Source organism: Rhamphochromis longiceps, linkage group LG11 (genome assembly GCF_057381845.1).
Source record: "Rhamphochromis longiceps isolate RC_006_pf linkage group LG11, R_longiceps_female_GT1.1, whole genome shotgun sequence".
NCBI lineage: Eukaryota > Metazoa > Chordata > Actinopteri > Cichliformes > Cichlidae > Rhamphochromis > Rhamphochromis longiceps.
This window is the reverse complement of record NC_140567.1, coordinates 13,692,340-13,717,571: the sequence shown is the minus strand read 5'-3', so window position 1 is coordinate 13,717,571 and position 25,232 is coordinate 13,692,340. Positions and strand designations below refer to the sequence as shown.

At 40.5% G+C, this 25,232-nt stretch overlaps 1 protein-coding gene across 1 annotated transcript in view; it reads left to right on the top strand.

Moving 5' to 3' along the window:
• The window catches only part of LOC146658666 (eukaryotic translation initiation factor 3 subunit H), a 60,764-nt gene that overhangs the window by 28,350 nt on the left and 7,182 nt on the right, over nt 1–25,232 (top strand). The window contains exons 3-5 of the mRNA XM_085422384.1: nt 9,575–9,742; nt 14,409–14,508; nt 17,206–17,355. Of these exons, the coding sequence (XP_085278510.1) occupies nt 9,575–9,742; nt 14,409–14,508; nt 17,206–17,355 (418 nt within the window). The remainder of the gene's footprint in view (nt 1–9,574; nt 9,743–14,408; nt 14,509–17,205; nt 17,356–25,232) is intronic.

Genomic DNA, 25,232 nt, shown 5'->3' with positions numbered 1-25,232 from the left:
AGAAAAGGAGTGTGGCCCTAATGAATTAGACTTTAGACAAAACCTAGCTATTGTCTTTAGTGGCTGTTAATTAAGCAAACTATATTTGCAGGAACTTGTGCATTTGCATTTGTCATGTTAAAGGTCCCATGCTGTTAAATTTGACTGGGCTTTACAGAATCAGAGGTGTGAAAAGTATTAACTGATTACATTCCTCCATCCTTATATTGCTTCCATTTTTGCATGCCAGGAATAATTTTTTAGCCAGTACTCCAGCAGAATTGAAATCAGCCAATAGTTGTTGAACTATAACAAATCACGAACTGACAACTAAATGGGGTTTCTGTCATTGTAGAGATGTGAACTGGGGCAAATTAATGTTATGTGGCCTATGAAGGAAGAATTGACAGTTTTGTAGAGAAACCCTGAGTTGGTTGAAGAAAGGTTGTCTAAGTTGGGGGTCTTCTGGAAGAAGAAAACTCAAACTTTCCACTCAGAGTTCTCACTAAATCTGCCTTTTAGCACATGACCCCACTGTTAAACTATACGTATTACTGTGTGACTGTTAGGGCCGCCACGATTACTCGACTAGTCACGATTACGTCGACTATCAAAATCGTCGACGACTGATTTAATAGTCGACGCATCGTTTGAAGCTTTGTAAGATCACAAAAGACGCAGGAATAAGTAGTAGGATTTAAGAGTGTAATAACGGACTGAAACAGAAGATGCCAGCTGCCGTTAAACCCCGAAGAAGAAGAAGATGCGTCCCAGAATTCATAGCGCGGCCCAGCTCAGTTTCCAACAATGGTGGCAGCTAGTTTGTTTTAATATTACTCTTATTATTCTTTCTGGGTCACAAAATTAAACGTTTAACATATTTTCAGGCGAGAATGTAGCTGTGTAAACCTCAAATATCTGCTCAGTTTATCAAGACACCACTCCGACGTTTTCGGAGACGTCTGTTACCCACTAGCTCGATAGCTAGCCGGGGGCAAGGCTCACTAGAGCCTGTGAGAACACCGGACTCCCGGCAAATCGTTTTCAAACCCACCGCCATCTTTCGCTACTCAGGTTAAATATATATGTCACTTAGATAACTTAAAAATGTTATTGTTTGGCTTTTTTTAGTATTTTATTTGTTCCTGAGTAAATTGGTTTGGCTGAAATTAAAGTTATAGTTTTTACACCGCTGTATAAACGTCAAGCAGACAACTGATTATCAGAAGTGTAAGATGCTCGAGAATATACTCCGGTGTCCCGTTATATTTTAGATAGCAAGGAGTTTATTAAACTTCACCGAAACAATCTGCAAATTTCATTTAAATTTAATAAACTATCTTGTCTTTATTTTTAGTTAGCACATACTTTAAACACTTAAAGCTGTAAGCTAATGATAGTTACATAAGAGCAGATGCATGCTTGTGCAGTAAGCTGTAGGTTTTACGTCCAATGGATGCATGCTCTGATTAGTCGACTAATCGCAAAAATAATCGGTGACTAGTCGACTATCAAAATAATCGTTTGTGGCAACCCTAGTGACTGTTGTTGTTTGGTTAATCTGGTAGTAAAGGGTCAGCTGTAAAGCTATAAGCACAGGTGGGTAGAATCAGTGATGAAGGAACAAGCGTGATGAAGGTTGGTATTGTGAGCTTAAAGTGCTAAAGAAACCCTGCGAACCTGGGAGATCATGAATAACTCATAAAAAAGGGCTACAGCCATTAAATTTGAGTTCCACATGGGCTTTGTGGGCTGGGAATGAATGGATAGCATTATGGATTTTGTCTCAGTTGCATCTCATGGGTACAGCATATAGACATGCACTGCATTTGATGATGGCTAATCTTATTTGTCCTTGAGAGTAACAGCATGTCCATCATTTCCTTGTTTTATTGTGGAGACATTATTTTCACTTTCTGCGCTGGTCATTTTTCATTGTTTTCCCAAATCTGGACAGGGTATGAGTGAAGAGTTTTTGGACTCTGCAGATAACCTGGAATTTTTAACAGATTTGGAGAAGGAGAGAAGTACAAACATTACTGAGTCTGTTTAGGGAATCTGAGGGAGTAGCAAGGTTAGATGAAGGGTTTGGCAAACGGGGCAGCAGCATTGCAACAACAAAGAAGAGAAGGAAGTCGGCCTCAAAGCCTAAAAACATTCAGATTATCTTTGTCCTCTGAAGTAGACGTAGTAGTGGATGCAGCGTTGTTTAGTTGCATATGGGGTTAAGTCAAGCCTGGAGTATTTATAGAATGCTTAGTGCTTGTCAGAGAGGCTTTTAAAGAGAACTGCAAAATAAATGTGTAAACACAGAGATGGTAAGAACCACTCTGTTTTTACCTTCCAAAACAGCTTGGCATCCTTGTCGCAAAATAAATGACTGTCAGAATGGAGTGCAGAGTAAAAGTGGGTTGTCAGCTGTGTTGAATGAATGGGTCAAGAGTGTGGACTTGTTCAATTAGGGTTTGTGCTCCGGGGCCCTGAGGGTGAAGTGGGGGGGAGAAGAACAACAGCCTTCTTCACTCAGCAGTACGCTGGTAGAATACGATGTCTTTAAATTGTAAGCTAAACATTTGTTTTGTTTTCCTCGTGGCTCTAAAGTATTTATGAAATGCCAAAATGAGTGTGGTTTGCTGTCACTGTGGAGAACATATGTGGAAATAGGGGTTTTCAGTCTGTTCAGTACAATCAAAAGTGTTACACTTCATGCACGAACTGAATCTTTTTTTGTATGTGTGTGTTTTTCAAGTTTCAGCTTGAGGTGTTAATACAAATTAGAAATGCATTATATATGCATAGCTTGATATTTCTTAATATTGAAGATATTTCTTAACATATTCTTTCTTTCTCTTTAACTTTCCTTGATAAATGCACCATCTGAAAGTCATAATTTTAATTTCATTGCGGCTTCCAAATGGATTTTCCCCCCTATAACGAAAATGTATTTTTGATGGAGGTCTGATTGGCCCATTTATCCTTATTTTAAACTATTAAAATGTTCTATTCGCCAAATTCGGTAAGTAGTGGGAGGAAACTGAGGGTAAAGAAATGTCGCTCTCCCAAGCTTCAAACACTTGGCACCATTGTCTGCTACTCACCTGCTTAACTTGACGCTGGTGGATGTAAACTTTGGCGTGTGTGTGTGTGTGTGTGTGTGTGTGTGTGTGTGTGTGTGTGTGTGTGTGTGTGTGTGTGTGTGTGTGTGTGTGTGTGTGTGTGTGTGTTAAACCGCAACAGACTTTCCAGGCAAGGCCCCGTCAGCCTGTCAAGGTGGTGATTAGAATGTGTTGTGACACACAGATACGTGCAGCCTCACATTCAGAGACCCACACACGCTCACACACACCTTGCTGCCCGCACAGAGATGTTGTGGCCTGCAGCAGCATGCAAGGTCCAACGCAGTTCACCTCTTGTGTCATTGAGTATTAGAGTATGGACTGTCTGTCTGGTTCATGGCGGAGAGACACACACACACACACACACACGGTAGTGCGTTGTTGGTTATGACTCTGAATGTTCCTCCCCAAGGTAAGGAGTTTTGCTCCCTACTGATAAACACCTCCAGTCTATCATACATACATACGGCTTGTCCATCCTCAAGCTTCACGTCTCTCACCTTCCTTTTCCACACACACACACACACACACACACACACACACACACACACACACACACACACACACACACACACACACACACACACACACACACTCTCCTTTCCAGATGTCACACTTTTACTCTCTGCATCACATCCTATTTCCTTCTCAATTTTCTGTTGAACTCACAGTTCCTCACATACTCCTTTAAACACACTTTCACTTTGTCTCTTGTCTAAATACACACACACACAATCAAGCAGCACTAAGGGAATGGACAGACTCATTCCCCGTCTGGCCTCAGAACCAGATTGATTGATAGGAGAGGCGGCAGGGCAGCAGAAATGAGTGAGGAATAGCAAATGGTGGGGCACGCTCCCACCTCCACGCCTTGATGATATTGTTAAATTGGCTGTTCTTGGGCTAATGCTGCTGTTATGTCCACAGAATATTACTGGCTTCCCTAGTAAAGCAACAGGGGGGGAGAAAGAAGTCCTCTTTCTGTCTCTCTTTCAAAAAGTCCATATTAACTGGAGTAGCTCTCCAGCTATTCTGGTGAAGTAGAATTTGTGTTGTTCCTTAGCACGACTAAATGTAGTCTCACCCTTGGTGGATGAAGAAAGGGAAAGGAGGGAAAAGAAAGAGCACGATCATCTATTATGTGTGTGCACCCTCAAGATAATTAATCCACATGATACTTGTGAGCCTGTAGATGATGCACGCTGCCTCTTTCATTTTGTCTATGAACTGTTGTGCTGTAAGTACTATATTGAAGGTAAAAGTAAAGTAGGCACAGTCATAGTTGAAAGAACAGAACATTATTCACGTCAGATTACTCTAGCCTTTTTTTCCTCCCTGTTTTGACATTCAGGAAGTACAAAAGCTTCTCTTTGTCGTGTATGAACCTCGAGTCCCATGATGTGTTTGTAGCTTTGACTTCTTATCTCTTTATGACTCATTTTTAGGTATAAAACAATATGTCAGTCAGTGCGTAGATCAAAAATAGGCACCGGATAATCAATTGGCCACTCAGAGTAAAAATGTTCTTTCATTATTTTTTTTATTTTTTTTTTGGGGGGGGGGGGGCGTGTCAGTGTTTTCCAAGCATGTACCAATCTGTCTTGCTTGTTGACTGATATTGACTATTGGCAAATAAGATGGCATTTACAGGTGTCAGCGAAGGATATTTATCTGTGCTGTCACGTCAGTTTTGCCCTTGGTAAAGGTTCAGAGAAAGTGTGATGAAGAATACTTGTGTCATAATAGAGAACAATACAAAAATAGGGAAGATAAACAGGTATCAGCTGATATAGATAAGTAAGCTAAATAAATATATATAGATGTAGAGAGAGATTTGTTTATCGGTGTCAGTTGATACAAAAGAACACAGAATTTCACTTTAAGTGCATACAGTTTTTTATCTCATCAATAAGTGTCAGTTTGTTACTGGTGATTATATAACTATAAAAATAATTGTTTTTAGCACCTATGTTATCAGGCAGATTGAAAGATCTCCAGAGGTTTATTACTTCCAATCAGTGTTGAGTCGACACAGCTAAGATGCCACGCAGTTTGTTTTGCTGTTTGTTGTTCTTTTTTTTTTTCCTCCACAGCTGTAATTTATGGTTTATGAACAAAGAAGGTAGTGGTCCTGTGCCATTTACAAGACTCTTGTATCTTCTATTAGATTTTTGTAGTGGATGCCTCTGCAGGCCTGCCACTGGCTGGTTGTCTCACTCGCCCCCGAATCTCACTTTAGCTCTCAGGCTAAGAGACAGTTGATTTTCTTCATGTGTCTTCTGTCTTTGTTTCTTCGTCTTTTCCTTTCTGACCTGAGTACAGCCGGTAGGAGTTTGTTTGCAAGGCGGCCTGTCTGCTTGAGTTTCGTCTGGAAGCCGAGTGTCATCCAGTCGAGTAGAGTACACGTCAGTCAGTGTGAAGTTGGTGTAAACTTTGATTAGTTTGAACACGCGGTAGTCTTTTCCCATTCACATGGTGTCATTTTAATGTTAAGAGTATTCAGATACACAGACTTAATGACATGCTGGGATAATCTGCTGGAATAAATATATTTTAATTTTTTCTCACCATCACTTGCAGTGGTGCATGCATGCATGTATTTTCAAATTATGGAAATGTAACAAACACAAAGGAAACACATTCAAATTGTGCAAAATAGAAGAGAAAAACATCCCCAAAAAGTTCAAATTAAAATTAAAGAAGGCCAATACAAAAGTATCCGCTGAATACTAATTCTACTATTTCTGCAGCATTTTTATTATTTGACTTTCACCTTTTGTGAATTGGGGGTCTTTTTGTTTGTTTTCTGGGTTGTTTTTTTTGCCCATGCCTCACATTGTTGAAGTTTTAGTGGGAAGAATTCATATTATTCCAGAACTTTTAAAAATGACAATATTCTTGAAGGAAATCTGTATATCAATCCAAATATGAATAATAATTCTGAGGAATCAGAACCACAAACCCAGTGGGTTAAAGCATTTTTACTGAGGCTCATATATGGCTGTCCCTTTGTTTCTCTGTGCCCCATTGCCTCTTTGCTGCTCAGTTTGTCCTACAAGCTACAGGGGGAAAGACACTATTGAGACGGCGTTTCTTTCGTTATGGAGGCTGCTCCACTCTTTTGAAATTCCGAGTACTTCAGATATGATTTCTTAACCTTCTAAAGATCAGTGACTTTTCACTTGAGTCTTAGATTTCTGCTCCTCTGTTAAAAAGAACCTCCCTGTAAATGCTTCTCAAGGATACTTAGACTTTTGACCAACCTTTTCATTTTAAAGAAAACGCTGAAATCCACCCTTGAATCTAAACTGTAATATCGACTGCAGAAAGACCCACGGACTTGCCGACCGTACATACAATACACAAACATCACATTGGGGAGACAGGTCAGGCTAGGTAGCAAGGAAAAAAACATCGAAATGTGTAACACAAAAGGATAATACAGGAAATCATAGATATCAACACACCATAGCACAATAAACACAGACAAGCAACATGGGAAAGTGTTCCAGTGTGTACATCTGATCTGGGACCGCTGCAATCTTCGACTGCGCCTCCAGCTGACCCGATGTCCACATCAGAGGGGAGGTAAGCGTTGGAGGTGGCATTGGATCCGGGGTAGGGAGGGTGATGCGTCAGTGATTGCTTATCAGTATCAGTATATGTATGTGTTTGCGTGTCCATAGTTCAGCTGAGACAGTGTCCTTCGCCCTGCCAGGCTAAGTAAACAGTCTTCCAGCCAACCCAGGTGGCCTTGTAGGGAATGGGAAGGAACAGACTCAACACAGTCGTTATCAGGGAGTTTTTGTTCGGCTCCAGCCTTGAGCCCACAGCTGGCACCGGGTAGCCGCATTATGATGGTGATTTTTCTTTTGCAACACCTCATGAGAATTTCAAAGCTGTTCTTTAACACTCCGACACTAGTCTCTCAATCTCCCGTTGGAGAACTGCGAGCTTCCCCATGATGGTATCAAACTTGCGTTCCGTGGTGTTGACATTCTTTTGCTCAGAGAGCCGATTCTGAGAACTCACGACTGCAGTCAGCTGTTCCACGATGTAATCCAACTTTCACTCAAAGGTGTTATTCTGAGCAGGCCTCTCCTTGATGTAACCCAATATACGCTCAGGGGTGTTATTCTGAGTATTCACGGCAGCTGTAAGCGTCTCCAAGGTCTTAACCATGCTGCTCTCAATGAGCCCGTTCTGAGAAGTCGCGCCTCGTCCCATCGTTTCAATCCCAGCGGGCAGCCTTGGGGGGGTTTGAACAGCCGGTTCCGCTTTCTTAATTCTCCGATAAGCCAGGGCCGAGCCAGCTCCGATCAGCAAGAACCCTGTTATCATAGATCATCATATTTTTTTTATTTATTTATTTATTTTGATGACGACCTTCTTAAACCATCACTTAAGAAGATCATCACCAGTTGTTTAAATCTGCAATACAGTCATAAGGAATAGGAAATATGTGCTGAAAGCAAAGTCCCGATTGAGCTGCATATTGGACACAACAAAGATTAGAGTTGCGAACTAGGAATTGAAGGTGGTGTTGAGTTAGGGAGGAGAGATGGCCAATTGGTTTTCCTACCTCTGTTGTCAATCGCCCAGCCTTTAGCTTTTGTATCAGAGACAGATCACTTTGTACACAATTTCCCTGCTAATGATAGGGTGCTGGGCTGGTGCATGCCTCAGTGGAGCCTAAAAGGTAAGTACCCATACTGATGGGCATAGAAGTGCACAGACAGATGCTGTATTTAGGTGGCAGGCTGCCTTGAGCTCTGTGTGTCTTGGAGTCTGCTACTAGCCAGCCCCCGAGCAGAGCCACTCTCCAACAGACTTATTATCCTTCCATCACCATCACTCCCTCCTTTCCTCACGCTCTTTTTTGCTTCTCCTGTTACCCTTTTCTCCCACTCTCTGTTTTAATTCTCACCTACTTCTTATTTGTCACCATTCAGTCAGAATTAAAAACTTGAATGTTATAGACACACACTTTAGAAACACACAAACACACTTGCAGATGCTACCTGAAACCTCCTCCTCCTCCTATGATATGTACCAGAATTGCTACAGTCTCCCAATTTCTCTCTCAATCTTCATGTACTGCATCTTCCTCTATTTCTCTCCTACTTTCTCATCCTCCTCCCTCTGTTTGACTCTGCTTCCTTTTGTCTCACTGACCATGTCAAACACTAAATAAAGGGGAAGATTTAAAGGATAGACTGTTACGTCCAGTTCATCAATTCATGTATGGGGCCACAAAAAGGGACTGTTCCCATCCACTGCTCCAAGCCAAATGTTAAAATTCAGTTCAAGGAGAACATTTGATTGATTATTTTCTTTGTTTTGTTGCAAGAAACAGGTTTGTGGGAGGTTTGCTTCAAGAAAACTTGAGATTAATGCAAAGCAGATGGGGTCCCTTGCATCGCTTTGGATTTTAGTGATTCAGAAACCTCAGTGTTTTTAACACTCCATGAACTCTTGGAGGTCAGCTAATTACAACCAAATGAAATGTTAATATATTTTGACTTTGGCTGATCTCTGCTTTACATAACCTCAACTGCCAGGGGTCAAACTTTGACCATAAGGCAGAAGATAAAAAAAGAAGTTCACCCATTTAAAAAAAAAAAAAAAAAATTGTTTTCTTCCCTGCCTTATTTTTCTTTGTGTGTTCCCTCTCATCCCACTTCCCCTCTTTAACACGTTCCCTCCATTTCAAGTGTCCTTCATTTTTCCCAGCTTTGCTCTTTTTTTCTTTCCCTTTCTGCTTTTCACCCATGCCTCTTTTCAAACCGCTCCAGTTTGTTCTTGCTAACAGCCCCAGTAGGAGAAAGATGTGCTCTACAGACTGGGGTCTAGGGGGCCACAGCTGCCCAATCACAAACTGATTTATCAACCTCCTCCAGCCAGCCTGCATAGAGATACTGTTTTGCTTGCTTGCTTTGGTTGTTACTTACAGCCAGCGAGGCAGGTTGTTTGTATTTGTGGCTGTGCATCCTTAGGATGTGTCTGCCATAATGAAATGGCTCTCCCCAAAATGCATCTTGCCTTCTCTCTGTTAGCTTAAGCCTGTCTGTGTCTCTGTCCTGCCGTTCTCTCCCCAGTACGATGTATTAACTGACATAAGTAATGAAAGGCTGACTGGTGAACCCAGCTGATGTTTGTTTTAGAAATCTCCACCACAGCCACTTGATAACAGAAGATGAAGCTTTTGTTTTTCCTCAGTTTCATTGCATTCGTCCTTCACATCCTGGTTGCTCTTTTTCTTCACCATATTTATCATTTTTCTCACATCTCCTCTCTCCCATTACTCCCTCCCCTTGTTCATACACCATGTAGAGTTCCAGATGGAGAACAGATATTCACAGTTTCAAAAAAAAGAAGCTGATTTCAGTGAACTGATTTTTTTCCCCCTTCTTCTTTGTCCCATTTCCCTGACTTTCCCCTCCCTTCCTCTCTATTTCTTCCTCTTCCTCTGCCTCTAGTCCAGTACCAGATGGAGATGATGCGTTCTCTGCGTCACGTCAACATTGACCATCTGCATGTGGGCTGGTACCAGTCCACCTACTATGGCTCCTTTGTCAGCCGAGCGCTGCTCGACTCTCAGTTCAGCTACCAGCACGCCATTGAGGAGTCAGTAGTACTCATATATGGTGAGTAGTCCTGTACAGAACACGGCGTAAAGACAGTTTTTTTTTTTTTAAATCATTTTGTTTACTTTTGTTTGCAAGTTAAGACCAGAAATTGGCAAAACATCAAATATATTTTACTATAGATGAACAGACAGAACATTACAAAGAATTTGAATATAAATAAAAAAGATTCATGGTATAGATGTTAAATTAAGAATTCATCAATTTAAGTATAATTTACTTATTATACTTTTTCTTATATTCTTTCATACTTGCACTGGCGGTGGATGCTCATATTAAATTTGCATAAACATTTAAAGAATAAGAGCAGCTGAGCCTAAAGTTCAGACTGTTCAAAGCACTTGATCTCTGATATTTTGTTTCCTTTTGCTCCGTATGATGTCAGTGAGAGTGGGTATCTCTAATGTGTCAGGTCCACAGCTGTGACTGAGTATAAAAGCCCCCACGAGAAGAAATCTGCCTTAAAGTAGGGGAATGGAAGCTGAAATGGCTTATTTCGCACAGTGGATAAGCCAAATTATTTTGAACCTTTAATAATGTAAAGCTGCCCTAGTGGGGTTCAAGAATTAAAATAATTGGAAATTTGCATAATAGGTCCCCTTCAAGTTTATGTTGTGTGTGTTTTTAAGAGCCACAATAAAGGTGTAAATCTTGGACTGTCTGTTGCTGTTACATTAAAAAAAAAAAGTTGTATTGATAATGTGATATCAAGCCAAAAGGAGAGAAGGGATCCACTGCTGTATTTGTCACATGTCCTAAAGCCATTCAAACCTTTCACAGGGCACCAGTACTGAAAGAGACTCATGCTGGTGGAAAGTCATTCTAGTAAAGTTGGCCCCACAAAGTACTGCTGAGTCCTCATGAAATAAAGTAAACACAGCAACATCAAAACACTCACCCTAGGCCTGAAAGCAGAAAAGCTTGCTTAGTTTCAGTAAACATGGTCGTTATCTGTTTTCTTTCTCTTGCACCAAAATGGTGCCTCTACAAGAGAGTTGATTACAGTCATTTATGCTTCATTGTCACTCAGGTTTCTGCCATGATTAAACAACCACATGTCAAATTTAGTCTCTTTAATCAATAGGTATCCAAGAATAGGACTGCCACTGAGAAGTCTTAAGATATTTTGCTGCGGTGCACTTTTAGAAACTCAGCAATAAATCAGTCTGACAGATGTAGGAACAGATTAGTGGAGGTAAGCACAGATGTTTAAAAAACAATCTAATTCTAAGCGTCATGTGCCTGGAATTAGATTTTTGTTTCAAGATGGATTTCTGCAAGTTCTGCATTGTCATCAAGTCTATATCATCAAGGAGACTGACGATTATTTATAGAGAGTTTTTATTTTTGTGCACATCTGCAATAGTACAGATTTAGATGGAGATGACTTTTGGCTTTTGACCTTACAATAAATTCTGTTGATGCCGTGGTCTGGAACTCTTGTGAGGGGAAAGGCGGGCTCGCAGAAGACTGGATTAACTATGTAGCCTGTAGCTGCTAACATGAGACCAACAGGCATTATGTGGGTTCACCTGCTTCACACTAAAAGCCTTTAAAAGCTCCCCGGAAATGCTGAACCACCCCAGATGGTGTAAGGATTTAAATGACAGCAAAACATGACAGAAAATGAAAACCTGTCACTACTTAGTGAAGTGTTAACTTCTTAGTGTCTAAATAAATGGAATTTTATTGCCACACCAAGTTCAGAGGGAGCATATTAATACATTACATGGATAAGTGGACAATGAAATGGATGATAATGGCGATCGTTTTGTCGTTCCTGTCAGAGTGCTGCTGTTTTCTTTTATCCATCCATCCATTATTTTCCACTTATCTGAAGTCAGGCTGTGGATGCAGCAGGTTAAGCAGCGTATTCAAGAAATCTTTCTCCCCAGCCATGTTCCCCAGTTTCTCCTGGGGGATCCCAAGGCATTCCCAGGCTTGATAAGAAATCCAGTCACTTGAGCAGGTTCTGGGTTTACACTGGCTTGTACGCCCAGTCAGGCGTGCCCAGTCGTCATCCAAACCAGATGTCCGAACCACCTCAACGGACTCCTTTTGACATGCCCTTGACAAATTGCCAGGGCATGTCATTTGTGCGTCCGTGTGATCCTGGGAAGTGTGTTGTCCAAGGCCTTTGTCACAGAGGTGGGACCGGACAGCGAGCAATTTGGAAAATTCTAAAGAAACCGATTGTTTAGAGGTGATTAACCTCACCAGCGAGCATCTGATGGCCAGGCCTGAAAACTAGCATGGATCTGCTACCCTGTGGGCCCACCTTCTGCAGAGGCAGGCGTTGGTGTGAGCTGCAGATTGAGCTGGGCAGTAGGCAAAGGCAGGGGTGTTGGTGTGTGGACCCTAGACATTACAGAGGACATGGACCAACACATTAAACTTTTCTAAGCTGAGGAATCAAATATAGACACTGTCAGTATGCCACACTGTGTCAAGAAAGTATTTCCTCTCTGTATTGCTCATTTTGTTTTTCTCCCTCAGGTTTATGAACCGAAAAATAAAAGTAAAGCCAGGGTGACACAAAAAGACTCACAAGCTCACTGAATTTAAAGCAGTCTTTCATTAAAACCGTTCACAGTTTATCCAGTTACTTCAAGTCTAGAGTCAGACAATAAAGAGGACTGTAGTTTAAAAAAAATCTCAGATTTAGGAAAATAAGTGTATTCTGTGCAGGGAAATTGCTAATGAAAACAACTTTGAATTTCAAGGTTTAAGTAATGCTGACTGCCGAGGAGCTCTCCCTGCCCTGTTCTGTCTCTTTAGCATTACTCCTGGGTTGTATTGTTTTTAGACTGTAGACACTCAGTATTGACAAAGATTAAATTTGACCATGTTAAACATGCAACCCTCTGATCCAGTCATCCCAGAAAGCCATTTAGCCAAGCAGTGAGCGTCCTCTCATTCCAAAGGAGTGCGCTGTTATGTCAGTCAATAATGCAGCGCTTAACAGATCACAGTGCCTCAAAGGAATTGACATTATATCTCCGTTTAAAGTCAAAGGGAAAGAAAATTGATTTCCTTTTTTTTTTTTTTTTTTTTTTTTTGTTCTGTTTTTCATTAGCTCACCGTTCAATTTACGTCGATTAAGGAATCAATCCCGTGGCCAACTGGCGGCGTTAATGGCTTCTGTCCAGTGACAGCACAGAGTTAAAGCTGGTTGTTAAACCAGTTGTTTGAATGTGTTCAGTGCAGTGACTGTCTTATTTGAGGTGAAAAATTGAAGAGGTTAAGATGGACCAATGCAGAGCTAAGCAGCAGCAGCTCTGTGCAGTTTCCTTCTGTGTATTTGCAAAAATAAAGACAAAAGTCTAACAGTTTACTGCATATTGACCAACAGAACTGATGTATAAAATCATGTGTGTACCACTTGGCACAGATTAGTGTCTGTGGGAAGGAAAAGATAAAGGTTCCGTGTCCAAATTCACGAGGCTCCTGGGGCTTCAGGCTTGATCATGCAAAATGTTAATTAAGCCATCAGGCTTCCTCCAAGTATAGGATGGTTATCTTTAGTGAACTGTTGCTATTAGCAACCACTCTCAGTGGAGATGACCACATGAACTGAACTAGCTAAGTTGTAGGTAAAAAGGTGGATGTAGTTAAGACCCATTTTCTGCAGGTAATCTGAACAGGAAGTGAACTTTGTTTTTTCTTATTTGCTGCTTTTACTTTATTTTAGTGTGTTGAATTGATTTTTATAACAGAAGCAATTTTGTAAGTGCTCTTCTTTTTCCTACTTTGTATGCCAGTACAAGAATAGAGTTTTCCATCCCGAAAATTGGGGAGAGGACATACTGACGGAATCTGAAAATTCCCTGAGTCATTGTTATAATGGCTTATCTGCAGATGAGACCCTTTTAACAGGATCTTTTTGTTCCTCATATTTTCACTTTGGGGACATGCACGTTTTTGGCTCAGTTTGACTGTATTAATCTGTAAACTGTGGCTTTTCTTTAGAGAGGTGTAAAAAGGAGTCTGCTGGAAACCACATTTCAGAGTTATTAAGGAGAATACTGTGCATTATGATTAAGCTACTGTGGCCTATGATGATGGCGGTCACAGTGCAGAGACACACCACTCTTTTCCGTGCATGGAAAGGAAGCTAATTATTATTGTTGACATGTCATGCTAAGTTGCTTTTGCAAATATAGTGCTTAACTTTGGCTTTGGCTTAATAGCAAGGCAAGCCTGTCAGTTCTCTGAAAATTAATCATTAGGCTTTTTCATTTATGAAAATTGTAAAATTTAAGGGTTTTATGATTCTCAGTGCTGAAAAATTGGATATCATCCTAGTCCGTGTTGTACATTTTGAAACATCCCTGTTTTATCACTGTATTCAGGGTGAATACTTTTCACGTCTTTAAGGGGGAAAGAAAATCAAAAAGAAAAAACAATCCCTCTCTCACTCAGGATTTCACATATAACAATATGAGTCGTGAAAGCAATCTATGTCAAAACTGTGTTCAATAAATAGAGCTGTCGTGAAACTTCCAAAATGAGTCCAAAATTGCATTGTTGTATTTATTTATTTATTTGAAATGGGCAAAATGAAAACCATGAGTTTGTTTTCTGCAACCCATATGATTTAAGATGGTTATTGCAGGTTTTTTTCTTCTTTTTTTAAAATCAAGCTCTCACCTCTGTCTCATTCTAGATCCTATAAAGACGGCTCAAGGCTCCCTGTCTCTCAAAGCCTACAGGCTTACCCCAAAACTCATGGAGATCTGCAAAGAGAAAGATTTCACACCTGAGGGGTGAGTAATTCAGGACCAGAACACACAGCGGGATACTACTCATGCTACTACTTTTACTTTGTTGACCATGCCCACACAGAAATGCAGATATTCACAGATAACTATATGTATACACATGAGCTGCTATTGCTTATAGGAATTGAGAATTATTATTATTATTATTATTATCATTATTAGTGGGGGTTTTTTCACAGTTCCAATTCTGTTTATTCAATGGATGCAAATATGGCCTTTGCATCCTCAGGGGAGGTATTTAGTAGCAGTTGAAGATGGATGCTGATGATGATGATTTATCATCTCGCCCTTGCCCGTCAAACAAATGTACCATGTTTACACTTTTTCTGACCCCAAGGCTTATCGTAATTGCTTTTAAATTGCTGCTAAAAACGTCTGTAATGAGGGGGACTATTTTCCTGGCAGTTCAGGGTGGTGCCGGTGCACCAGCTCCCACATGCAGAAACGCACGAGGGCGCAAACGCTCGGACAAATGCGAGCGTAACGGCCCAGTGGAGAAACACCGCAGGCTGTCCATTAAAAATCTTTAGATATACACTTTGAAATCCACTAAAAGCAAGCGTATTTGCAGGCAGTACGGCAATTTAACTGCATCATTTCATTTCCCTCTCTCCCAATTTCCTCTGTATTTCGCCACCTGTGTGCGTCTGCCAGCCACTCTGTTATTGACCCACTGTGTTTGGCCCAGAGTCAGGATCCTTCTCATTTCTGCAGCTTTTCATTAGTTCCTATGATTTATTATAGCCCCAATCTGTAGCTATCAGTGTTCCCAATAAGTCCGTGATTGAAAGAGGGCAGCTCAGGGCAGGAAAGGACAATATCGCCCCATTACAACAATCTCGTCTCTATCCTATTATTTCCAAAATAGACTAGAAATCTGAATATCAATAACATTTTCCCTCCTCCAAAGATGCAAAACTTCAAAAGTGTTTCATTTTTCCCCTCTGCTACAATGTGCAGTAAAAAATCAGCCTCTTTCATGTTGCTGTATTTGATGTTGCATAAGCTTGCATATATTGTGCACCTTTTTTTGAAATGAAAGGCAAGGATAGATGACTGTTGAATAGGCTCATCCCTTTGAACTGCCCTCCAAGTCTGTCGGGCTATGAAGGCAGTGGTCAATAGCGTCCACTTCAACGCAAAATCTGAAGCTTCAAATTAGTCTGCCTGTGGAGTCAACCTTTTGGCTCTGTCCAGCGGGGCCCGACTTGTAAAGAGCGTGGCATTAAGTGTGCCAGAGTCTAGTATGGTTGAACAATTTGTCCTGCGTAGAATGTGCTGTCCTTCCGTTTCCTCATAGCCACCTTTTTATATCAATCTGGCGGCATTTGAAAAGGTCATCGAATGCAGGAAATGTTTTAAAGCCCTCTAGATTGATAATTGTGCCAAATCTTTAGCAAACAGTGTTTATATCATTATGGATTTCCTTATAGACTGCTGTTACCCATACTGACTCGGAGCCCGGGGCACCATTGTCGTCTTGCTTTTGCCTCCGAGTCTCCTCTTAAAGTTTGCTTGAGGTGCTGCTCTACTTAGAATATAAAACAATATCTTTCAGAATAACTTAAAATCAGTGATGCTCCACATCCCTATTTATCACACAGACACGAATTATACAGCCCAAACATCTCTGTTTCTGGTACATTGCACACGGCAGATTAATGCAGTGAGTGTATTGATCTCATAACAAGCACAATGCATCTAACAAGGCAACATTAGACACATACAGACATTAGTTTGTAGCCCGTCCACTGTGCGCGAGTGACAGGCTGAGCCGAGGCAGTCAGTCAGGGTTATTAGATTTATGTGAGACATTAAGCAAAGATTGAAGTTCCATTTTGTGTTAACAGACCCCTGTTAGAAAAAGGGAGAGAGAGGTGCGGCTTTCAGCTCCCGAGGAGTTGATCAGGAATTAGTCAATGCCTTGTGTGCTTGGCATAATAGCCCTCCCGCAAAGTTCATACTGGTTACTGTGGCTAACATTGCTATTGGGAGGCAATATGAACTGCTGAATCAATGACAGCATTTTTTACATGTCAGCGTGTAACATGCATTATAATATTTTTCAATATTGCACAATACTGAAATGCAGCTTTTGTTTTAATATGGAGAAACGCATGCTAACGAACACGAAAATTTGGAGTAGCAGAGGAACAGACTAGAAAAACTGATTTCAACACTTGAATGCAAATGAGTCCCAGCAGAGCAACTATTAACCCCAAACCACCGTCTGTTCACTTAAAAATGTATTCGCAATTGCTATAGATCAGCTAAGACCAGGTTTGTTTAACAGTTGTTTATTTTCCACTCTGATTCACTCTCTTTTGTGTCAAGGTAGCTGTCCCTTTAAAACAACTTAATGTTTCTAATAGAAAAAAAATTCCTGTAGTTAGTATAAACCTGTGACTGTGATTCAGCACAACAAAAAGAACAGTGGTTATCACACGGGGCCAGGCACTGAAGTCCATCAGGGTTCCCTTAGAAATCATATGAGATGTTTAAACACCCACCACTTTTTTTGGTATCATTAATTTTCAGCCACATCATTGGGTCCATCACACTTCGAGTGAGTTTAAAGTAGAAAGATGGTCGAAATCCATGTGAGAAATGTGAAGAAATGTGATTTCACCTTTACCTCCTGTCTCCCCTCCCCTCTTTTCTTCTTTCTCTGTCTCCCTTTAGCTTGAAGAAGGCCAACATTGGCTTTGAACAAATGTTTGAGGAGGTGCCCATCGTCATTAAAAACTCCCATCTTATCAATGTACTAATGTGGGAGCTGGAGGACAAGTCCACGGTCGCCGACAAGCACGAACTGCTAAACCTCTCAAGCAGGTCAGACATGAGCTCATGCAGCCATTTACCACAAGGGCCCAAGGCCAGACACCTCGGTTGTAAAAAGGCAAATAAGATATTGGTGGACTACACGTTTTTCTCAAGAGGGGAAGCTTATCTGGATGGTTTTTTTTTTGAAGGGTTATCAACATATGTTTCCTAACCTTTAGTACGGCTTTACTTTTATTATCTATTCTCATGCCCGCATTGCAGTGTGAGTGCTTTGGTTTTCTTCCTGATGTTGTATATACTTTTTTTTTTAAATTCCCAGATTTAAAACCCTGTGTTATGGTTTCTTTTCAAGTTTCAAGACTCCTGTTTGCAAAGCCGACAAATAGTTAATCTTACAATGCAAATGAAAAGATCTGTGGGACATCGTAACTGCAGGACGTTTTTCAATATTTCACCTTAATGGCTCAATAAGGTCATCTGAAATTCGTACCATCTCTTTTCAGGCTTTGTGTAAAATCTACAGTCAAACAGAGGAAAAGTGGTTATTGATGGAAATTCTTTCAGCCCACACAATCCAGCTCTGAGCAAAGTGTCACCTTAGTTTGATTTCTTTGTACATAGTCACCATAGTACACTGAGTACTTATCTACTAAAGAATGCAGGCAGTTCTTAAAATCATCTTACAAGCTTTGAAGCCATATTGAGGGTATCTCTTTAAGCTTGCAGGCTGCTTCAACAGACATGACTTAAGGCTACTTCTAAATTAAAATTGATTTGACATTAGCGAACTCTTGGGCATTAATCTGTGTCTTCTCAACTGTTCCAAAAGCTGCTAGATTGAATGAAAGAATAAGCAGTTTATTGATGCATTCTGCCTTTTGCGTACCCTCCCCAGGGCAACAACACCGGATCTTACATCCACTTCCATCTCCTATACTTGGGTTTAGTACTAGTTGAGAAACTTTACTTGGTATGATAATATAGATTTATGTGTTATTGATATTATACATATCAATATTATTACATTTTTATTATTGCATTGCAGTGTTTAGGTCAGATGGCTCTGACATGGTTGAACATGCAGATGATTCATTCATGAGGAAAGGGTCAGATACATTGAGGTGGATGCACAGTGTCTACAGTTCCTATTCCAAATGTTGGGAAGTTGGGAAAAATGTAAATAAAAGCATAAACGAATGAACTGCAAATTTTGGGTAGTAACACGATTTCAGGTAACACGACTGGACATAAACAAAAGAGCTTGTTAGAGTTTCACAGAAGTAAAGATGTACAGCAGACTCCAAAAAACTGCATCTATAAACACGTGGAACAATTTCACAATAATGTCCCTCAATGTAAAAGTTTGAAAACTTTGAATAGCTCATCCTCTTCAGTATATAATCTCACCAAATGATTCAAAGAATCTGGACAAGTCTGTGTGTAAGGGACAGGGATGGAAATGTTGGATGCTCGTGAGCTTCAGGTCTTTGGGCAACACTGCATTTAAAAACAGGTGGGGCTTTGTCATGGAAATCATCACATGGGCTTAGAAGCACTTCCAGAAATCAATCAAGTTCAGTCTCAGTGATCCAAAGATGACGCTATATATGAACATGGTCTAGAAACACTGCCTTCTTCTCTGACCCAAACCTATTTAACCCTGGAGAACCAATGGGGTCGGATCTGAACCCATGGGTTCTCCAGGGTTAAAATGGACCTGGACAAATCCAAATTTCAAATTTATTTTGTAAACATGCTTCGCCCTCTGCACTGAAGAGCAGAGGGACCGTCCAGCTTTTTATCAGCACTTTTATCGTGCCTGTGAAATTGGCAGCTCGGCACCATCCGTGCTTAAAGGTGTATACAGGTTTTAGAGCAACATATGCTCATATCAAGTTTGTAGGGAAGGTCCTGCATATTTCACCCAGAACATGCTTGACTGCACACTGAAGCTATGATAACAGCATGGCTTCATAGTAGAAGAGTCCAGATGCTAATGTGGCCTGGCTGCGATCCAGACCTTTCACCATCTGAAAACATTTGGCACATTATGAAATGAGCAACATGGCAAATAAGGCCAAGGACTGTTGAGCTGCTAGAGCAAGAATAATCAGACGGACAAGAATGGGACAATATTCCTCTGCTAAAAGTCCAGCAGCTGGTCTCCTCAGTTCCCAGACTGTTGTTGAAAGAAAAGTGGGTGTTACACACTGGTAAACATGGCCCTGTCCCAGCTTTTTTGGGATGTGTTGCTGCTGTTAAATCCAAAATGGCCTTATTTATTTATTTATTTGTTTATTTATTTATCTGAAAATAGTATATTTTCTCAGTTTAAACATTGCATTTGTGTTTTATTTACATTTCACAACTTTTTTTTGAAATTGGAGTTGTAAGCTGGAAGACAAACTACACTGGAGCCTTAATAGCATAAACAACTGTGTCCCTTTCCACCCATAATAGCCTTTTGGAAATAATGGGGTTTTATGTTGTGCTGGCAAAAGTTACGAGAGAGGACTTTTAAATAGGATTATTTTCTTCTTTTTTATGTTATTTGGTATGAAGAATATATATATTTAAAAAAAGAAGGAACAAGTAATCAAACCAATTCCTTTAAACTTTATTCTAAAATAACTGGATCGTACCAGATAGTAGGTGCTACATTTTTTTTGGGGGGGGGGGGGTTTGTAAATTGTTCCGATCACTGCCCACAAATGCATTCCAGGGCACGTCTGACCACTTATCCGATTTCCCAATCCTGTACCTTTTAGGATGGAATTGGATGTTTGATTGAGCGATTCACTCTAAAACCCGGTCCGGTAAATGCCACATTTTAAATGTCACAGCCTATTTATTCCAAAATGTCTTCAAAAGCAGGACCTGCCATCAAACTTTGCCTACCATCACTAATGAGCACAATATGAACAAATATAACCAACCATATCAACTCACAGCCTGGCTCTTTAAGTCTCGCATTTATATCTCAGAGGCACTCAGCATCAGTCTCAGGAGAATTTATCAGCAATCATTTATGGAGATAAATCACTGCAAGTGGAGCAACAGCTGTGAAGCTGCTAATCAAAAAGCTTCCCAGGGGCAGGTGTGAGAAATTAGCACAATAACGACTCACAAGTGCTGATTTACACACTGGCAGCGCGCAAAACACTGTGCTCACTTGCACGCTGCGGTGAGGCACTTCGGGAGTTGTTGTTATTCTCCTCAACTGTGTCCTTAAACGCAAGTATGGCATGACTTAAATGAGGCCTCATGCAGGCAGACATGTAGGTTCCATGAGCATGGCCAACAGAGGCAGGCAGAAACCCCAGCAATTTTCTTCCAAATTACTAAATAGAGTGAAGGAGAATGGCTCACTATTCTTGCATATTGTTCCATTTTCCAAGTGATTACTCTGAAGTTGAAGCATAGCTTTTGATATCGCCCAAAACGGAGCAGAAGCAGGATGGCCCTCCCCCGTAGGTTTTTCGACACAACCGCCGATGGGATGTCTGGCAAGATGAAATTGTTTCCCCGAAGTTGTCAGATTGCTGCACAGCTCTGCCCTCGTATTGGATTGTAGCGCTCCATCTCTCTACATCTTCTGCTGACAGCCCCACCCTTTTCTCCTCATTTCCACCCCTTCAAAAAAAAAAGAAACGGGGGAAAAAAAGAAGAAAAAGTAAACGATAATGGGTTTTATTTAATGTTTTTCCTTTTGTCTCATTTTCCAATCTGCGGTCCCATTTGTCAATGTCATCTATGTCTAACGCTGAGAGAGTGCTGTTTCACTCCAGCAAACAGGGTTCTTCTTACCACAGATGATGATGTTGATCGTGGTGATGGATTGTATGAATGTAAATTCATCTATGTAGCCTTTCAACCCCCACAGCCCTCTTGAAATACCCATGTTTGCAGTGTTATTAAAACTAAACTACATTTTGGGCCTTTTACAAGGTCTTCACTCATGTGTAAATTTCCCATTTAGTTCATTACCCCCAGTATCTGTCTGATTAGTGTATTTGGCCTCCTGCCTGGACTCTTTTACTGTTGGAAAAGTGAAAAATATGTAAACATATTTTCTCTGATATTAAATTACCCTGATAAGTTTTCGGTGAGTGAGGGGGAGGGGAGAACTTTTAAGGCTTTGTGTGCTATAGCTGCTGATGCAGGTGAAGAGAAATAACTGGAAATGGGGTCATGAGGCAGGTGTTGACAGAAGTGTCTGTGTGAATGAAATGATCTGCAGAAAAATTTGACCCTTGACACACAAACTTGATCCATCGAGATGGACTATAAGAAGAGGTATTTTTGAACAAAAGCCAATAATAGATCCTTCTCTTAAAAGGAGACGGAACTGAAATAATGATAATGGGCAGGAAGCAGTGAGGGATGGAGAAAGGTATTCAGTCACATAAGGTTTTAAATTTGTGCCAAAGCTAACATTCATCTTTTTCTCTTTTTTTATATAACTGAGACAATGCTGTACGCGTACGTTGGGGAAAAATCTTTTTAGATTTATTTCAAGTCCTCTTTAAAACAAATTATTCCGCTGGCGGCGCAAGCCAGCAATCCACATTGTGCTCGAGTCCATCAGTTAAAAAGACTCCATCAGAATAAAACGCTCATTCTAAGAGTGGAAGTCATTTCCTTGGCAGCTTTGTTAAACAACTCCCCTCTGAACTTTCAGTTTTAGTGAATGTCAGCCAACTTTTGCTCACACAACAATGCAGGTTTGTCCTCTTTTGTCCTGGGCAAATACAACCCTGTGGACACAGGCACTCCTACTGTACACTGTACGGGCCTCCACTGAACTTGACAGAATCGGCGATGGTGCGAAATCCCTAGATAGACTTTGATTTCTAATTCAGTATTGATTGCAAAGCTTGCTGATGCCTCTGAATAATTTAACCCTGTGGAGTTTATGGCCAGACGTTGTGGAGTGTGGGATACATTATTCAGCATGCAGTTGTAGCAACTTTCTGTAACTGGTAACATTCAGTTTTCGAGTGTTTGGAGAAGACACGGAGCAGTTATGCGGTTTTTCTTGTATGGTCAGGGTTTTGAAAACAGAATATCAAACTGAACATGCTCCAGTGCACTAAACTAGTTATCAGACACACGAGACACTGATGCAGTTGGAAGCTCAAAGCTCAGTAAAGGAAGTCTGTGGACTGGGAGTGAAGTTTTTTTTTAGTCTTTGATAAAATAGTCCTTTTAATTTTTACTCGTCAGTTTCTCGTTTTTTCATTTGTTACATAAGCTCTCCAAAAATCTTGCAATTTCACAATCAGGGACAAAAGACATACAAACTGATAAGAAATCCCACTAAATTGCAAGTCACTCTTACTCCCCACGGCACACAGTAAAGCTCACAAACACACACTCAGTCCAGCTCAGGCATTTGACACTTACATAAACGGCAGATGTTTTGAAGGATCCTAGATGGATTCTTTCGCATATATTATTCATGCGCACCACACAAATTAGCCACCATATTGCTGGATGAAATAGTTTTAAATGGGCTCTCGTCAGTGAGAATCAATTCTGACACAGTCAGAGGGACGCAGTAGGGAAGTGTTATGCTGAGAGTTGGTCCTGGGCCATCGGTTTGCATGTTTACAATGGAGGGTTGACAAACTGATCACGCAACAGTCCTCACAGGCAAACATTACTGTACTGGAAATGGTTCAGGCAGTCCAGATTATGGAAATGACTTTGAAGTTAGTGGAAATTTTACGTGTTTTGCATGATGGCTTTAAGTAGTTTGATCTTTCTGAAACCTGTTCAGCCTTTTCTGACTAAAATTCTGAATAAAGGGCAGTATGCAAGCATTTAAGTAGATTATCTAATCGCTTATATTAACGCACGCCTCATGCAGATGCAACAGTATAATACGGATAGTGTCACAGATAGTTAAGGCATGTGAGAATAGCACTATAAATCATTGTCAGCACTGTTCATATAATTATCAGCATGCCTGTGGTTAGTTGCATTAATTTTCTCTCGGTGTGTGCATATTTTCATGTAAATATAATTAAGGTGTTTGCAGTTAATGGAAGGCGATGGTAAACCAAGATGATCACGATGAGTCTTTAGAATGTGCATAAATTTCCAAAATGTATTACTGCTTAACTTTATGCAAATACTTATTGTCCTGTAGTTTCTGTTCTGGTGTGCACTGTAGCCGCAGACCTGATATATTGTTCTGTATGTTGCTCATGCTTTAATATAAAACCTGAAAACGGAGCTTGCATGCAGCAGTGAAACTGTAAATTTTCAAATATGAGAACTACAGTCTTTTTAGTGTTGGACTGTAATTTTATGTCATCTGTTGCTTGCAAAGCAGCGCCGTGACAGGAGAAACTTTTCCTCAGTATGCAATTACTCCAGACAAAAATTCAAAACCACTTTATGCACATTTATTGCTTTATGTAAGCCATACAAATTATAGCCCCTCTTTACAAACCGAGTTTACAAAGTGCTTTGGCAAACAAACCAAATAATACTCAGAAGGTAAAATCAGACGGCCAAACATTAGAGCCAGAAGAAATGGATGCAATTAAGTTAAAGCTTTGGTAGAATTAAATTAGCAAGAATAAGGATGCAAAATGCATAACAGATGATGAGAATAAATGATAAATACAAGCGGAAGATTAAAGTCAAAGGAAGCACAAACGACTAAATAAAACAAGGTGGTAGCCAGTAATGGACTGTGAAAGACATCACCTAACAACATCACATAAATGCAAGTTTATAAATATGTTTTTAAGAAGTGAGGAGATTATTATGGATTTTTCAAACCAGGTCTCCTCAGGCAGGTCACGACCAAGAGGGCCTGGCGCAAGCACGGCAACCTTTAGAATAATGTGTTAACTTTTTGAACAACGAAAGGGTATCTAGGACTGCAAATTCAGGTCAACATATGATATGAAATGTACTTCGAGGCCAGAACCAGACTTGCTTTAAGGGCAGTCAGTAAAATAAAAAAAATGTATTATGAACATGTACCGGAATCCATTGGAGCGAAGGCTCGATTGGGGAGATGTTATGTGTGATGATCCCTCTGCTAAAGCCATCAAGAGGCCTTAGCTTCTGCGAATGGTTCGAGGGGTTTTTATGTGCTCACCAAAAATGGCGGAGTTGTATTGCAGACAAGGGGCTGCTATAAAAACATCTCTGTATTAAGAGAGTCACAATTCACAGTACGTGTCACGACAAGCCATTAAGTCTAACTCTCTGCAGATGCCCACCCAGACACGGATCAAGGCAACAGCACAAAACCATTTCTAAATCTTTAAGTGTTGCTTAGAGCGTAGTGACCTCTGTAATTGTGAATACACCAGTACTCCTAATATGACCTGGTGGTTTCAAACTGAGTTACCGAGTCAGCCAGTCCTTGGTCGTAGTGGTGACCAAAACCCAGCAGTCACAACAGCTAGTTTAGAAATCCTTTGGCGAAATGGGAAAGCCTGCTAAAAGGACAGCCCATTCAGCAACCCTCAATTTAGACCTCTGTGCTAGAGTAGGTAGATGGAGACCAACTGAGTAAAAGGCACAAGACAGCCTTGTTGGAGTTGGTCAAACTGCATTTAAAAAAACTCTGAGAAGTTGAAGAAAAAGATTCTCTGACCTGAAAAGTCAAAATCTGAAATAACTGGGCAGGGCTCCAAACAAGTCTAAAAGAAAACACCGGGTATTTTATAAACTGCACAAGTAAAGGGATCAGAATACTCCGACATGACTGAGTGGGTTTCATTTGAACTACAGAAAGCTGAAGAATTGAATATGAAATAAATATGCACAAATTGTTATGGGAAATGTATGTGGCTCAGGTCAATTATGGTTACAGTGGAGATTGTTTCTGTGGTGTCAGTGCAGATATAGTGAGTTTAAGTGGGTTTAGGCTCAAATTTAAGTTGAGACGGTAATCT